Below are 17,005 nucleotides of genomic sequence, written 5' to 3' on the forward strand. Positions count from 1 at the left end.
CCCAGAGCCTGGAAAGTGGGGCTGCTTCTCCCTTAGACAAGAAGTTGGCGGCCTGGCGTGGTAGCTCAAGCCTGTAATCCCAGCACTTTGGGAGGCCGAGGCGGGTGGATCACGAGGTCGAGAGATCGAGACCATCCTGGTCAACATGGTGAAACCCCGTCTCTACTAAAAATACTAAAAATTAGCTGGGCATGGCGGCGCGTGCCTGTAATCCCAGCTACTCAGGAGGCTGAGGCAGGAGAATTGCCTGAACCCAGGAGGCGGAGGTTGCGGTGAGCCGAGATCGCGCCATTGCACTCCAGCCTGGGTAACAAGAGCGAAACTCCATCTCAAAAAAAGAAAAAGAAAGAGGAAAGACACTCCAGCCTTCACCCCACCCCCTGCCCCCAGCCCCGGAGCAAGAGCGCCTGACAGTTCTCCAAGTCCCCTGCACGGGCCGTCCCAGGCCCTTCCGTCACGTGACCCGGCGGGCACAGTCTCCTTGCTCCTCCCCAGAGCCCCTAACCTTGGCTGTGGCCCATCAGCTTCTCCAGGGATGCCAGCGTCCGGGGCAGGAATAGGAACCCGTCCCTCCTCCTGGGGATTCTGGGGGTCAGGAGGCTGGGGACCCACCCTTCACTGCTGTGTGATCTGAGCCAGCAGCCCCTCCTCTCTTTGCCTCCGCAAAGCTCAGTCAGGTTCAAGGCGGAGCTGCTGGGAGAATCAACTGTGGTTTGGAGGATGAGGCACCACGTGGGGCCCCGGCCTCACTGCCCATTTGCTGGGTGATCTCGGGCAAGTCACTTGCCATCTCTGAGCCTCTGTCTCCACCTAATTTGTGATGTCTCCACAGTGACCCTCCGGGTTTCATGGGCCCTTCTAAGGACCAGAAAGGGGAGGGGCTGAAAGAATTGGCCCTGGGGAGTCAAAGTGGCCTGGGCCAGGCATCCAGGTCGTCAGAGGGCCGTGTCCCGCAGGGAGGTGGGGTGAGAGCCCATTCTGCAGCCCACAGCGGGGCCCGAGCCCAGGGGGCCCAGCCAGGAGCCTGGGTGCAGGGTCAGAGCCCCGAGCAGCCGCGGAGCATGCCCTGGGGACGCACCTGCTGGGGAGGAGCCCAGAGCAGGCCACTTTGTCCCCAGATCCCAGGACTGTCCCCCAGGCCCAGGAGCACTGCAGAACTGGTGAGGGGGCTACTCAGGGAGACCATCTGCCTGTGCATCATGGACCCTCAGCCCAGCCCAGCGGGTCCCTGATGCCCCTCGGCCCCGGGGCCCACCCAGGTTCCCAGCAGGAACCTCCAACCACCCTGAGCCCATTTCAGGCACACAGCACCCCCTGCCGGCCTCTTTGGGGGCAGCAGGGACTCACGGGGCCTCTGAGTCCTGGCTTTCAGGGGGTTTAAACGAAGGAGAAAGTCTCTGGGTAGGGGCTCTGGGTCTCCGCCGCCTTTGACTCCTGCGTCACTCAAGGAGAGACAGATGGGGCTGCCCTACAGGCTGGTCCCAAGCAACCTGGCTACTTTTGTTTTTCTGGAAAACCTTCTAAAGATCACGTGCCATAAGGAATGTATTTATACCCACCCTTCCTCTCTCCGCTCTCCCTTTCTTCCCTTTCTCTCTCTCTCTCTCTCTCTCTCTCTCTCTCTCTAATAGACAGGGTCTTCTTGATCTGTTGCCCAGGCTGGAGCGCAGTGGCACAATCATAACTCACTGTAGCCTTGAACTCCTGAGCTCAGCCTCCTGAGTAACTGGGACTGCAGGCGTGTGCCGCCACGCCGGGCTAATTTTCTTCATTTTTGTAGAGATGGGAGTCTCGCTGTGTTGCCCAGGCTGGTCTCAAACTCCTGGCCTCAAGTGAGTCTCCTGACAGCCTTCCAAAGTGCTGGGATGACAGGCATGAGCCACTGCTCCTGGCCAGCACGGGGACTTTGAAGGTGTCTGAAGGGCACTGCTTGAACCTTAGGGTCCAGGAGGACTTTCCTGATGTGAGGAGGAGGATGCGGCTGAAGTGTTCCCACCAAGGAGCGTGACGGGGCACACGCAGAACGGACGGCTGCAGGTCCCATGTCCCCCACCCCGGCCCGACAGGGACCTGACTGTCTGCCTCGTTCAACCCAGGTCCTCCTGCTAGAAGCAGCAGAACGGCCCTCGAGCCCGGACAACGACCTGCCGTCCCCCCAGAGCACCCCGCCGCCCTGGAACGAGGACTCCCTCCCTGACGCCATCCCTCTCGCTCACCCGGGGCCACGACAGAGAAGGCCCACAGGCCCAGCTGGTGAGTGAGGGCTTCAGAGAGGACGGGCCGGGGCAGCCTCCCGAGGGAGGCCACACGCGCAGCTCTCTGGTTCATACATGCCACGTGGCGTTTTGAAAAATTAAGCTTAACTGTTGAAAACTGGGGAATTTCACCTAAAAGCCAGGATTTTTAGTTTCTCGTAAAAAGTAGGCCATCTGGTCAGGCGCGGTGGCTCACGCCTGTAATCCCAGCACTTTGGGAGGCCGAGAACGGGTGGATACCTGAGGTCAGGAGTTCAAGACCATCCTGGCCAACATGGTGAAACCCCGTCTCTACTAAAAATACAAAAATTAGCCTGGCGTGGTAGTGCACGCCTGGAATCCCAGCTACTTGGAAGGCTGAGGCAGGAGAATCATTTGGACCCCGGGAGGCAGAGGTTGCTGTGAGCCGAGATGGTGCCACTGCAGTCCAGCCTGGGGGACAGAGCGAGACTCCATCTAAAAAAAAAAAAAAAAGACAAGGAAAGTCGATGGTCTGGAGGGGAGTAATGGCTCACACCTGTAATCCCAGCACTTTGGGAGGTTGAGGCGGGCAGATCACTTGAGGTCGGGAGTTCAAGACCAGCCTAGGCAACGTGGCAAAAGCCCTGTTTCTACTGAAAATACAAAAATTAGCCCAGCACGGTGGTGCATGCCTGTAATCCCAGCTCCTCCTGTGGCTGAGGCATGAGAATTGCTTGAGCTGGGGAGGTGGAGGTTGCAGTGAGACCCAAGACCGTGCCACTGCACTCCAGCCTGGGTGACGGGAGTGAAACTCTGTCCCAAAAAAAGAAAAGTAGATGATCTTGGCCAAGTGCAGTGGCTCACACTTACAATCTCAGCATTTTGGGAGGCTGAGGTGGGAAGATTACTTGAAGCCAGGAGATCGAGACCAGCCTGGGCAACATAGTGAGATCCTGTCTCTACAAAAAAGAAAAATTATAAAAATAAAAATGAGAGAATTGGCCCTCAGGACTGGCCGTCCCGCATGGAAACAATCAACTACCGTGGAGTCACAGCTGCCACTGCAGGTCCAGTCCAGGCTGTGCAGTTTGCCGCAGTCCCCACCCTTCCCTGTTGTCTTACATCTCAGCTACTGTCTTTGGTGCCTGCCCTGCCCCTTGGCTTCTGCACTTAGGACCCCCAGCCCAGCCTTCTGGGTTTAATTTTGCAGTTTTCTGTCTGGCCAGGGAGTGGGAACTTACTGCCTCCCACCTCTTTCTGGGGTTTGCTGTCTGGACACTCTGGCTGGAATTGGAGGACATCCGCCACTCTCCGTTCTGCCACATTTTTACAATTTAATGTAATTTAATGTAATTTTGAGATAGTGTCTTGCTCTGGCACTGAGGTTGGAGTGCAGTGGTATGATCATAGCTCACTGCAGCCTCCATCTCCCAGGCTCAGTGATCCTCCCACCTTAGCCTCCCAAGTAGTTGGAACTACAAGTACACACCACCACACCTGGCTTTTAAAAAAAATTTTTAGTAGAGATGAGGTCTAACTATGTTGCCCAGGTTGGTCTCAAATTCCTGGTTTTAAGCAGTCCTCCTGCCTTGGCCTCCCACAGTGCTGGGATTACAGGCGTGAGCCACCACATCCGGCCTACTAATATCATTTTTCATCTTCACACAAAGCTTGGAGACCTTGAGGTTACAGGGAAGACACCTGAGGCTCAGAGAAGTTAAGTGACACCCCTGCGGTCACCCAGCAAGCCAGCACACCCGGGCATCTTGCCTCGATGATTCTCTGCACTTAGAGCCCTTCGGAGGGGGCACTCTCCCTCTTCCCGCTCTGTCTCCCGTCTGTTCTGTGTCTATTCTGATGCCGGGCTGGGGAGCAGGGCCAGAGCAGGGAGGAGAGATGTGTGACAGAGGTGGCCTCCAGTGGCCAGTCCCAGGGCCGGGGAAGGAGAGGCGGGCATCCTGCTTTCTTCAAAAGGGACTGAAGGCTTCAGGAGGAGGGTTGAGCTCAGGTCTCCTATGGGAAGGGAGACATCTGTCACTCTGGCCCCGTGGCCCACCCCTCGAGCCTACAACCTTCAAATCTTTCTTTGGGGATGGAGGAGGAGGGGACTTCCCATCCCACCGGGGACCCAGGGCCCCCAACGGGGATTCCTGGTGTTGGAAATAGATGTTCAGTGCCACAAAGAAAAATGAGCACTGAGACAAAGGATCTTTCAGCAACGCCATATTTCCTTCCTGGGCTGCAGGAAGGGCACCCTCACCAGCCACTGTGCCACGAGAGTACAATGAACACAGGAACACACACAAATGTATCCCTTGTGCATCTGGGGTCTCCTTACTGCTGTGTCTGATCCCCATTGGCGGGAGCCAGACCTCACAAGCTAAACTGAAACCCGATTGGCTAGTAAGTGAAAACTTTTCTGAGCAGGTAAAAGCAATGGCGAGCTGGGACATGCCCGTGAGCACGTCCAGCACGGATATCTTAGTTAAAGCACAAGGACGTAGAATATATTACGTGCCTGTAAGCATGGCCGGTCTCACAGCTACATAGGACAGGGCTTCACAAAGTTATTAGCACACTTATTCTTTAACAAGAAAGGAAACTTTAAAAAGGAACTTTTCTGCTTCCCACACTTAGCGAGACCTCGCCAACCAGGAAACTGCAGTTTCAAGAATGGCCACCAGGTGGGGCACACACCCCACACATGGTGACACCTGCAGCCAACCTGGATCCCAGAGAGCAGGTGGGGTTCTCCCCAGCCCGGCAGCCCCCAGCCAGGCCCTCCCTACCGTGCCACAGTCCCATGCAGCCGGGGTGCAAGGGGCCCTAAGACTCAGCGCAGTCCTTCATCAGATCAGCAAACATTTTCTTTTCTGAGACAAGGTCTTGCACTGTAAGCTGAGCTGGAGTGCCGTGGCGTGATCAGAGCTCACTGCAGCCCCGACCTCCTGGGCTCAAACCATCCTCCCACCCCAATCTCCCCAGTAGCTGGGGCCACAGGCATGCGCCACTACACCTGGCTAACTTTTGTATCTTTTGTAGAGATGGGATCTCACTATGTTGTCCAGGCTGGTCTCAAACTTCTGGGCTCAAGGGATCCTCCTGCCTCGGCCTCCCAAAGTGCTGAGCAGACATTTTTGAGCATCCTGTCTGGACCAGAGGGAGAAAGGACTGTGTCCCCTGGCCACACAGCAGGCCTTACCTCTCCATCACCTTGTCCGCCCTTGGGGCGTGGAGGCCTGGAGCTGGGAAGATGCATCCTTCAGGACCTCCTGGGAGGCCATACTGGGAAGCGTTTTGTCACAAGCCTGGTTCTTGACCCTAAGCAGAGAGACAGGAAGGTGTGAGAGAGGGATTTGGAGCTAAGCAACTTCAGCTGCGGCCTGGCTGTGTGACTTTGGGCAAGGGACCAACCTTCTCGAGCCTCAGGTTTCCCACATTTAAAATGGGAACGAAAGCAGGTCTTGGTATCAGTGATGTTCATACATGCAAAACTGGTTGTCAGTTGGAAAACCAACAAGTGAAAGGTGATGTGAGTGCCTTTGCCTGCTGGGCGAGTCCCAGGTAGGCGGGCTCCTGGGGGAAGGCTGGCCGGCTGCCCCGGTGTCCAGGCCTGGAGCCGCTGGAGGCTGGGGGTTCACGGTGTTCTGATGCCCTGTCTCCTCTCCTCAGGCCCCCCGGGGCAGACGGGACCACCAGGGCCTGCAGGCCCCCCGGGCTCCAAAGGTGACCGAGGCCAGACAGGAGAGAAGGGCCCAGCAGGGCCTCCTGGTAAGAAAAACCCCACTCACATGATGTTGTCAACCCGTGGAAGGGGCTGGGTTTCCTCCACTACCCCAATAGGCGAGGTGTCCCGCGCACCCGCACCCCTGGTGCTGTGGGTACAAGTAACACAGGGTCTTTTTTTACATTATTTTTTATTTTTTGAGACGGGAGTCTCGCTCTGTCATCCAGGCTAAGTGCAGTGGCGCGATCTTGGCTCACTACTGCCTCCGCCTCTGGGTTCAAGCGATTCTCCTGCCTCAGCCTCCCAAGTACCTGGGATTACAGGCATCTGCCACCATGTCCGGCTGCTTTTGTATTCTTAGGAGAGATGGAGTTTCTCCATGTTGGCCAGGCTGGTCTCAAACTCCCGACTTCAGGGAATCCACCTACCTTGGCCTCCCAAAGTGCTGGGATTACAAGTGTGAGCCACCACGCCAGCACTTTTTTTTTTTTTTTTTTTTTTTTTTTTTTTGTGACATGGAATCTTGTGCTCTGTCACCCAGGCTGGAGTGCAGTGGCATGATCTAGGCTCACTGCAACCTCCACCTCCATGGTTCAAGCAATTCTCCTGCCTTAACCTACCGAGTAACTAGGATTACAGGTGCTCACCACCACGCCTGGCTAATTTTTGTATTTTTAGTAGAGACGGGGTTTCACTATGTTGGCCAGGCTGGTCTCGAACTCCTGACCTCAGGTGATCTGCTTGCCTCAGCTTCCCAGAGTGTTGGGATTACAGGCGTGAGCCACCACACGTGGCCAAAACAGGGTCTTCAGAGGGCTTCGGGTACAGGCATGAACATTGAGGCTGTCAGGGCCCAGGAGCTGTTCTCAGCCATTTCAACACCTCCGGAGACCACCTTCCCAGCTCTTCCTGGGTCCTGCAAAGGAAGGACCCTGGGCTCAGCAGAAGCAGGGCCAGCCCAGGATGATGGCTTATACTTGGTGTCCCTGCCACAGAGCTGTAGTCCCTGGGAGGGACCAACAGGCCTCTGGCCAGAGCCTTTGCTAATTTCACCGTCCCTGCCCCCCTCACCCTCCCCAGCTGCCCCCAAGTGTCCCCTCTGGACTGGGCTGGGAAGGGGAAGCCATTTCATTTACATCCCAGGATACCCCCCAGGAAGACGGTGGATCGGAGACCACCACGGATTGGCTGTGTGCCCCTGACCAACCCCATTTATTTCAGGGCCTCAGTTTCCCCATTTGTGATGTCTCGGCCTCCCACCAGGCCCCGGCCGCCACAGTGACTACTCTTTTCTTCACTGCAGGGCTCTTGGGGCCTCCAGGGCCCCGTGGGCTTCCTGGAGAGATGGGGCGCCCTGGCCCCCCAGGACCACCCGGCCCAACAGGCAGCCTGGGCCCCTCACCAAACAGCAGCCCCCAGGGCGCCCTTTACTCCCTGCAGCCACCTACAGACAAAGACAGTAAGTGTGGTGCATGGGGAGCCAGGGGTGTGACAGTATCTGCTTGTGGGGGCTCCATGCGGCCTGGCTCAGGGCTCAGTGCCCCCCAGCACTGCCAGCTCTGCCCCACCAGAGCCCTGGCCGCTCTGCTCTTCCCACAGATGGAGACTCAAGGCTGGCCTCTGCCATCGTGGACACAGTACTGGCGGGCATCCCAGGACCCCGGGGTCCCCCCGGCCCACCAGGTAAGTGAATGGTGGGCTGGCCTGCATTGAGGACTCCAGCCCCCCAGGGCTGGGCCTGAGCCAAGGGGCCTCGAGGGGAGCTGGAGGCGGGCTGGGGGTCCCTGGCTTCCTGACAGTGCTGGGGACTGGGTCTGTCCCACCTGCCATGTGGCAGGAAGTGAAGCCCCTCATTTCCTGGTGGCTGCACCCCTGGAGGACTGGATGCAGGAAACCCACATGGTTCTGCTGGAATAAGATGGCTGCATGTGGCTGCCTTGCATGGACCACATCGGGACACACACTGGGGGAATGGGGTCAGGACAGGGGTGGCAGGAAGTCACTAACTTTGAGGCAGAAACCAAGGACCCAGGGGCTGGGACCTGGCTGTCAGTCCTGGCCTGACCTTCCATCGTCCCTGTTCCTCAGTGGCGGAGGAGTGGGGGGCTGACCACCTTGCCCCTCTCTCCCAGGAAGGGAGTCATTCATTCATTCATTCATTCATTCATTCATTCATTCGTTCCTCTGTGCATCCCACAAACATTCATTAAGCGTCTGCTACTCCATGTGCTGGACAGTGATCTAGGCTCCCGGGACACCTGACTAATCAAAAAAAAAAAAAAAAATGTCACCGTGACACTATCTTTTTTAGTGGAGGACAGGCATGTCATCAAATCTGTGACTTCCATAGGATCCGAGAGTTACAAGGGAGAAGCTGGGGCGTGGCGGGGAGGCCCCGTCGAAACGTGACATTTCAGCAGATGCTCTAGGGAGGAGAGGGAGTGAGCTCGGAGGGTACCTGGGGGCCTTCGGGTGACAGGCTGGGTCTCAGGAGAGCTGGCTAGGGTCCGGATGTTTGTTCCCCTGGAGTGCCTGTCCTCACATGCCCTCTTCAAACCTGCAAGCCAGGCCATGCTGGACAGCCCAGCCCGGGGCTCCCTGCGCCATGGGAGGCTGTGGGAGACTGAGGCCTCACTCTTCCAAGCAGGCTGGAAACTAGTCAGGAATCTTTCTCTCTGAGCTGGGGGCACACACATGAGACCCAGCCTGGCCCTCTGGATACTCCATGGCCCATGGGGGAGACAGACGTGTAAACCTCAGTGGCCATGGGCGGTGGCTGGTTTACATAAGGGATTCGCCTAGAGGAGAGTTGGAAAGCTGGAAAGGCTTCCTGGAAGAGGTGATGCTCTGTGACAGACTAGTAGGAAAACCAACAGGAAAGGGTTTGCTGGGAAAGTGGAGGGATAGGGAGGCTCCAGGAGGAAGGAACAGCTTTAGCAGACGCGAGAAGGGTGTCCAGCTGGGGCAGGGAGGGTGGGAAGGGTGGGAAGGGGCTGGGCTGAGGGCTTCGGGAAACCTGAAAGAGACTTAACTGGGCTTGCATTTTTGAAAGCATGTTCTGAGGGGGCCACACGGAGGGTGGAAGGCCAGGAGGCTGCTATAGTAACCCCGGCAAGAGGGATGGGTCCCAGGTCCCAAGGCGGGCCAGACCTGAGATGTACGCGGACCAGCTGACTGGGGCGTTGGGCCGGTCTGGACAGGCTTCCTCCCTCGTCTGCCAGGTCTTGGGATTTGGGAGGACTCGTGGATGAGGCCCTGGGAGGAGGAGGTGTGAGAGCTGTGGGCAGCCGGTGGATACGGCTCTGGGCCCCAAGGATGGAGAGCTGGGTGGGGGTGCCTCCCTCCTCCCCCCCATTCATTTCCGAACCCTCCTTTGCTGCCCATGGAGACAGATCCAGAACAGGTGCTGGGGTGGGAGGCTGGGGGCGCCCCTCTCTGGGCCCAGATGACCAACTGTGACTCTGCCCACAGGTCCTCCCGGGCCACAAGGTCCCCCAGGACCACCTGGATCCCAGGTAAGGATTTTGCCATTGTAGGTATGGTGTGGGAGGCATCGGGTGGGGGGTGCTGTCTCCTAGGGGGGTGCTGTCTCCTAGGGGAGATGAAGCACCTTCTTACCAGCAAGAGTCACTCAGGAAGGGGCCGGTCGGCCTGGCCGGCGAGATTCTATTTTGTTTTGTTTAATTTTTATTATTTATTTATTTATTTATAAGACGCAGTCTCGCTCTTGTCCACCAAACTGGAGCGAATGTCGCGATCTCGGCTCACCGCAACCTCCGCCTCCCAGGTTCAAGTGACTCTCCTGCCTCAGCCTCCTCAGTAGCTGGGATTACAGGCGCCTGCTACCACGCCTGACTAATTTTTATATTTTTAGTAGAGACAGGGTTTCACCATGTTGGCCAGGCTGGTCTCGAATTCCTGACCTCAGGTGATCTGCCTGCCTCGGCCTCCTGAAGTGCTGGGATTACAGGCGTGAGCCACTGTGACTGGCCAGTATTTTTTATTACTGTTTTTGAGACAGAGTCTCCCTCTGTCACCCAGGCTGGAGTGCAGTGGCACAATCTCGGCTCATGCAACCTCTGCCTCTTGGGTTCAAGTGATTCTCCTGCCTCAGCCTCCAGATTAGCTGGGATTACAGGTGCCTGCCGGCACACCCGGCTAATTTTTGTATTTTTAGTAGAGACAAGGTTTCACCATGTTGGCCAGGCTGGTCCGAACTGCTGACCTCAAGTGATCCACCTGCCTCGGCCTCCCAAAGTGCTGGGATTACAGGCTGAGCCACCGTGCTTGGCTGAGACTTTAATTTTATTAGCAGCAGCAGCTCTTTGCTGACTATATCCTCTTCCCGTTGTGACAGGGAGGTGTTAGCATCACCCCCATTTCACAGATGAGCTAACTGAGTCCCAGAGAGACCAGATGCTGCTTGAGGTTGCACAGAGGGTGCAGGCAGACCTGGGCCAGGTCACGGAATCTCCACTTCAGCCTCTCAACCCTGCCCTGAGAATTGCCCGTGGGGAGGCGTCACCCCAACCCTGACTCAGCCCCAAACCCCAAGCTCGCCCTGCCTCTGCAGCTGCGCCAGAAGGCAGATAGAGCAGGCGCAAAGGCCCTGAGGCAGGGAAAAGGCTCAGGGAGTGAGCAAAGGAGTGTGTGGTGTGGGATGAGGCGCAGTGGGCAGGGGCCTTACCTGCGGGGCCCAGGAGGCCTTTGAGCCTGCCCTTCCCATGCCCGCCGGGCCACCCTCCTCTCCCTTTTTCTTCTACAGACTCAGAGCGCAGTCGGGGTGGCTGGAGGGCACTGGAGATTTAGCCAGGACAGGCAGGCCCTCACACGCTTCCTTTGTTTCTCTGCAGGGTCTGGCTGGAGAGCGAGGAACGGTGGGGCCATCCGTAAGTGTGGGTTTTGCAGATGGGCCGGGTGCTGGGGGAGGGGGGCTCTGCCCTGGGTGGCCCTGCTGGAGCTCAGGCCACAGGGAGTGACTGAGAAAGCCCTGAAATAACCTTCTGTCCTGGGGTGAGGAGGGGATCGACCTCCAGAGGGGGAACGACGGTCCTGGGTGCCTGCCGCCCTGGGTTAATGCACTGTGTGACCCAGGCCTTTCATTCACGTGCTGTGCGGCCTGAGGCCACGGGTTAACACGCCGTGTGACCTGGGAAGTCCCTTCCTGTCTAGAACCTCCCAGAAATAGGCTTAGACCCCTGGCCTCTAATCGCCTTTCCTGGAAACAAGAATTTATGAGTCTCCCAGCCTGGCCAACATGGTGAAACCCTATCTTTACCAAAAATACAAACATTATCTGGGTGTGGTGGTGGGCACCTGCAATCTCAGCCACTCGGGAGGCTGAGGCAGGAGAATTACTTGAACCCGGGAGGTGGAGGTTGCAGTGAGCCGAGATCACGCCACTGCACCCCAGCCTGGGCAACAGAGTGAGACTCCATCTCAAATTAAAAAAAAAAAAAAAATTTATGAGTCTCAACTCCTGCCTCTAGGGCTTCCTTGACGCCCAAGCCTCGCTGCAGGGATACGGGGCAGGGAGGAGGTACGGATCATTGATGAGTGAGTACCTACTATGTGCTGGCCACAGTGAAGGTGCTCCCTTCCCCCACAGCGCACGAAAGCTTCACAGCGACCCCAGGAGACCATGCTGTATTGTCCCCGTTTGCCAAAACTGGCCACTTAAGGCTCAGAGAGGTTAAGTCACTTGCCCAAAGCCACACAGCGAGGCAGTGGCAGAGCCTGGCTTGAACTGGGGAGTGTCAAGCACCAAAGCCATGCCTCCTCCTGTGTTTGCCTAGTGACCAGACACAACAGAGGAGACACAGCGATGGCATGCCTAGGTGCCAGGCCCTAGCCTAAGCTCATTGACAAACTTCATCCTCCTAGTAACAGTCCGAGATAGATACTGTTACTGATCCCACTTTAGAGGTGAGCAAACTGAGGCACCACACCAAGAAGTAGAGTGACCCGCTCAAGGTCACACAGTAGTAGCTGGACATTTAGATGTTGCTGTGAGCCAGGCATGGTGGTGGCTCATGCTGTAACCCCGGTGCTTTGGGAGGCCAAGGCGGGAGGATCATTTTGAGGCCAGGAGTTCAAGGCCAGCCTGGACAACATAGTAAGACCCCCATCTCTACAAAAATATTTAAACATTAGCTGGGTTGTGATGGTGCATGCCTGTAGTCCTAGTTACTAAGGAGGCTGATGTGGGACGATCACTTGAACCCAGGAGGTAGAGGCTGCAGTGAGCCATGATTGTGCCACTGCACTCCAGCCTGGGCAACAGAGCAAGACCCTGTCTCAAAAAAATCAGCCAGGCGAGGGGCTCATGCATGTAATCCCGGCACTTTGGGAGGCTGAGGCGGGTGGATAACAGGTCAGGAGTTCAAGACCAGCCAGGCCAACATGGTGGAACCCTGTCTCCTAAAAATACAAAAAGTTAGCTAGGCCTGGTGGTGGGGGCCTGTAATCCCAGCTACTCTGGAGGCTGAGACAGGAGAATCGCTTAAACCCAGGAGGCGGAGGTTGCGGTGAACCGGGATCGCACAACTGCACTCCAGCCTGGGTGAAAACGCGAGACTCCATCTCAAATAAATAAACTATGTGACTTTGAAGCTGGTATGACCAGCCCTGTGCTAGAGACAAGTACAGCCCTTCGAGGCAGGGTACTCAATGCCAGAGGGGCCCAGGGATGAGCTTGCTGGGCTCCCACCCGAGTCTCTTCTGCCCCAGAAGCAGAATGCAGCACCTAAAGCCAACCCTGGACCCTCCCCGACCCATGCCAGGTTATGCAGGTGTGTCCTGGAGCCGCGGCCTCACCTGCTTGGCTCACCCCAGGATAGGAGTCCTCCGGACCCAGCCCCCGCCTGCACGGCCTGCCCCTGACTTCCTGCAGGCCCCCAGGCAACTGGAGAGGGTGGACAGGCGCCGGTGCTGACTGTGTGACTTGCTTCTTAGGGTGAACCTGGCGTGAAGCGGGAAGAAGGAGAGAAGGCCCCCACTGCGGAGGTAAGTATGCCTGCCGGCCACGTCCCCCCACGCCCGCCGCCTCCTTGGCTGTGAGCACCGTCACGGGAGGGCGGGCGTCCCACAGATCTGCACTGACCCTCAGCCGGCCCTGAGCTGGTGCTGGGCCACCGGCTGGGCAGGGTCCCTGGCCTCAGGCGTTCGCAGCCCAGTGGGGAATTGCGTACAGCAGTGGTTGTGAGAGAGTGAGAAGGTGGCTGCGGGGGAGGGGGGCACAGAGGGGTGACTGGTCCTTGGGGGGCTTCCCGAGACAGGGAGAGAGTCACAAACCTGTAGGAAAGACAGTCTCCCTGGCAGAGGCTTCAGGCTGAAGAGTCCCTCTCAAGGGACTGGGTCCTCCCATGAATGGCGTCTGGGCTGGACGTGGCCACAAGGTCAAGGCGTTGGGGGATTGACGGGGACGGGGCTGCTGGATGTGGCAGAGGATGGATGGGGGAAGAAGGGCGTGCAGACTGGGAATCTGAGGAGAGAAGATTGGAGCAGCAGAGGCCGGGGCCAGGGGGAGGGGGCAGCAGGGGGCAAGGGCTTGGCCGTGGGGACCCTCAGCTTCTGGGAGGAGGAGGGGAGGCTGGGGCTGGGGTGGTGGAGGGGCGGAAGGGCTCGTCTGAGGTCCGGAGTCAAACGCCTCCCCTCCGCTGGCCCTGAGCTGGGTGCTGGGCCGGCAGGTGCACAGAATCCCTGCCCTGAGAGGTTCACAGCCCAGTGGGGGCACAGCTGAGGGCAGCCGTGAGTACAAGAGAATCAGAAGGTTGGTGCATGGGGGCGCCGCTGCGGTGGGCCGGAGGGGAGGCCTCGAAAGCTAAAACTGAAAGTGCCCGAGAGGGGCTCCCGCTGCGGGTGTCGGAGCTGGGTGGGCCAGGCTGGGTCCAGGGCACATTCAGGAGGTCCTTGAAAGACCAGAGGAAGGGAAGAGGCTGGAATCAGGGCAGCCTTGGGGAGTGCAGGGGGCAGCCAGGCGTAAGAGGTGAGAAGGGCGGAGGCATGAGCCCAGATACGCTAGTCACTCACAGCGGGACTCTGAGAGGTGACCGTGGCCCCTCCCTTTCATAACAGCAATCTGCCCCGGCATGGTGGTCGTGCCTGTACTCCTACCACTTTGGGAGGCTGAGGGAGGAGGATCGCTTGAGCCCAGGAGATCAAGACCAGCCTGGGAAACAGAAACATAGCGGGACCCCATTTCTTTAAAAAATAAAAATAAAAAGAATAATGAGCCAGGTGTGGTGGCATCTGCTTGTCCTCCCAGCTACTCGGGAGGCTGAGGTGAGAGGATCGCTTGAGCCCGGGAGGCTGAGGCTGCAGTGAGCTATAATCGTGCCACTGCACTCCAGTCTGGGTGACAAAGCAAGACGCTGTCTCTAAAAACTAAAAAAAAAAAAAAAAAAAAAAAAAAACCCACAACAACTCGGGGTGGGAGACTAGGCAGGAGATAGCAGGGGGTGGGGGGTGGGGGAAGGATAGCATTCGGAGAAATACCTAATGTAGATGACCCGGTGATGGGAGCAGCGAACCACCAAGGCACGTGTGTACCTGGGTAACAAAGCTGCATGTTCTGCACATGTGCCCCAGAACCTAAAGTATCGTAATAATAAAACAGCAGCAGCCACCATCTGTGGCTTAGGAACGTGAGGCTCAGCCAGGTCCTTGGTCCCCTGCTCCTTCCCTGAGTTGGACGCAACACTGACATTCCCATCCCAGACCCTGTCGTGGGCTCAACTCCCCATTGCCTTTGGTCTCCTGGCGGGCAGACCTCTCTCCTGTAACCCAGTGGGACGCTTTTTGGTTTCCTTTTGTTTCATTTTAAGTGAAATTAATCTGAACATAAGACAGATCAGTCAAGTTACACCAGCAGAAGGCACCTGTTCCGCTGCCAGCTCCCGGGGCTGGGCAGGCTGGGGACAGCAGTGGCTTTGTCTCTTCACCATCACTTTTCTTTCCAGAGTGGCCTTGGCGCCTGCCTTCTCAATAAGTCAGCACCCTGTCTTGGCTCATTCAAGTGTCTCCATGCACAAGGTCCTCTGCCCGTGTGTAGACCGGGTCCCTGAAGTGTAGACGCCGCCATCGCGCCAGCTGCCCACCGGCACTTTGTGAAGTGGTGGCTTTCTCTGCTGTCTTTCTTGCCTGGCATGGTCACACCGACCCTCCCCTTTGCCTGCTGTTTGGTGGAGAGCTCTCGGTTGGGCATTCAGGGAAGGAAACAAGCAAAGACCCTCCCACGTCCATGCCCTGGGATAGGTGCCCTGCCCTGGTTAGGGTATTTTCAGAGCCTGCCGGGGACGCAGCCAGCCAGCCAGCCATGGTGGAAGGAAGAGCCCAGGGTCGAGGCCGGTGGGTGGACCTGCAGTGTGGATTGGCTGCTTTGCCAGGCTGTGTGGCCACAGGGAGGTTGCCTGCCCTCTGTGTTTCAAGTTCTATGTCTGTGAATAGGGTTTGAAGCCCGGCCTGGCGCATAGCTGATGATGTTCGGTCTATGATCACTTGCAGTGTGAGGGTGTCGGGTGGGAAGAGGCAGGCCCTGACCCTGGTCGTTTCCTCTCTGCCAGAGCGAGGGGGTCAAGCAGCTGAGAGAGGCCCTGAAGATCCTGGCAGAGCGAGTCCTCATCCTGGAGCACATGATTGGGGTCCACGGTGAGCAGTGACCAGGACCAGCAGACTTGGGAACCTCCCTCCCCTCCCTCCCTGTCGCCCTCATGGCTGCTGCCTTGGGTCTCTGCTCTCCCTCCCTTACTCCTAGCCCGACCCTGCCCCTCCCCTGCTCAAAGACCCTCCGTGGCTCCCTGCTGCCCATGACGGACTTCCACGTGCATCAGCCCAGTTTCACAGACCCTCCCTAGTGTAGCCACAGCAAGCAGAGCACTGGCCAGCCATGCCGACGCCCCTCTCACCTCCATGCGTTTGCTCGGACTGTCCCTCTGCCTGGTGAACAGACTGCCGCTTTGGGACCTGCTTCAAGGTCTGCCTCTGTGACCCTTCTCTGAGCCCTCTTTTTTGTCCCTGTGGTGCTCTGGGGAGCCTTCCATTCCATGATGGGATTGTGTCTGTGACCCTCTGGGAGTCCCCGGTGCAGAACAGTGGATGGTGGCTCTGCACAGCCTGAAGTACTTGTTGGAGAATGAATGGGTGAATGAATGAGTGAATGGACAGGTGGGTAGGTGTGGGGGGGGGGCAGTGGATGAGTGAATGAATGGCTGGTTGCCTGGATGAATGTACAAATAGGTGGATGCATGGATAGATGAATGCATGGACAGTTGAATGGACAGGTAGATAAGTGGATGAGGGAGTAGATGGGTAGATGCATGGATGAGTGAATGAATGGACGGATGGATGGATGAGTGGACGGGTGGGTGAATGAGTGGATGGGTGGATGGATGGATGGATGGGGGAGTGGACAGCTGGGTGGATGAATGAGTGGATGGGTGGATGGATGGATGGATGGGGGAGTGGACAGCTGGGTGGATGAATGAGTGGATGGGTGGATGGATGGATGGATGGGGGAGTGGACAGCTGGGTGGGTGAATGAATGAATGAATGGATGGATGGATGGATGGATGGACAGATGGACAAGTGGTTAGGTGAATGAGTGACCGAATGGGTAGATGCATATATAAATAAATGAGTGGATAGATGGATGGATGGATGGATGGATGGACGGACGGATGGACGGACGGATGGATGGATGGATGGGTGAGGGGACAGGTGGGTGGGTGAATGAGTGAATGGATGAATGGATGAATAAATGGATGCATGGATGGATGGGCAGGTAAATGAGTGAATGAATGGATAGATGCATGGATGAATGAGTGGGTGGATGAATGGTTGGATGGATGGATGGATGGATGGATGGATGGATGGATGGATGGATTGATGGATGGATGGATGGGCAGGTGAATGAGTGAATGAATGGATAGATGCATAGATGAATGAATGAGTGTAGATGAATGGGCAGATACATGGATGAATGGATCAATGGACAAGCGGGTGGGTGAATGAGTGAATGAATGGATGGATGCGTAGATCCATGAATGAATGAGTGGGTGGGTGA

General features: G+C 57.1%; 1 protein-coding gene across 2 annotated transcripts in view; it reads left to right on the forward strand.

The window, feature by feature from the left end:
- COL26A1 (collagen type XXVI alpha 1 chain) overlaps window positions 1-17,005 on the forward strand; it is a 155,655-nt gene that overhangs the window by 136,832 nt on the left and 1,818 nt on the right. For both annotated transcript variants that reach the window (XM_074390287.1, XM_039460501.2), the window contains exons 5-12: window positions 2,097-2,253; window positions 5,889-5,987; window positions 7,247-7,402; window positions 7,543-7,626; window positions 9,415-9,458; window positions 10,797-10,832; window positions 12,898-12,948; window positions 15,507-15,591. In XM_074390287.1, coding sequence (XP_074246388.1) covers window positions 2,097-2,253; window positions 5,889-5,987; window positions 7,247-7,402; window positions 7,543-7,626; window positions 9,415-9,458; window positions 10,797-10,832; window positions 12,898-12,948; window positions 15,507-15,591 — 712 coding nt within the window. The remainder of the gene's footprint in view (window positions 1-2,096; window positions 2,254-5,888; window positions 5,988-7,246; window positions 7,403-7,542; window positions 7,627-9,414; window positions 9,459-10,796; window positions 10,833-12,897; window positions 12,949-15,506; window positions 15,592-17,005) is intronic.

The sequence above is a fragment of the Saimiri boliviensis genome, chromosome 20, assembly GCF_048565385.1.
Source record: "Saimiri boliviensis isolate mSaiBol1 chromosome 20, mSaiBol1.pri, whole genome shotgun sequence".
NCBI lineage: Eukaryota > Metazoa > Chordata > Mammalia > Primates > Cebidae > Saimiri > Saimiri boliviensis.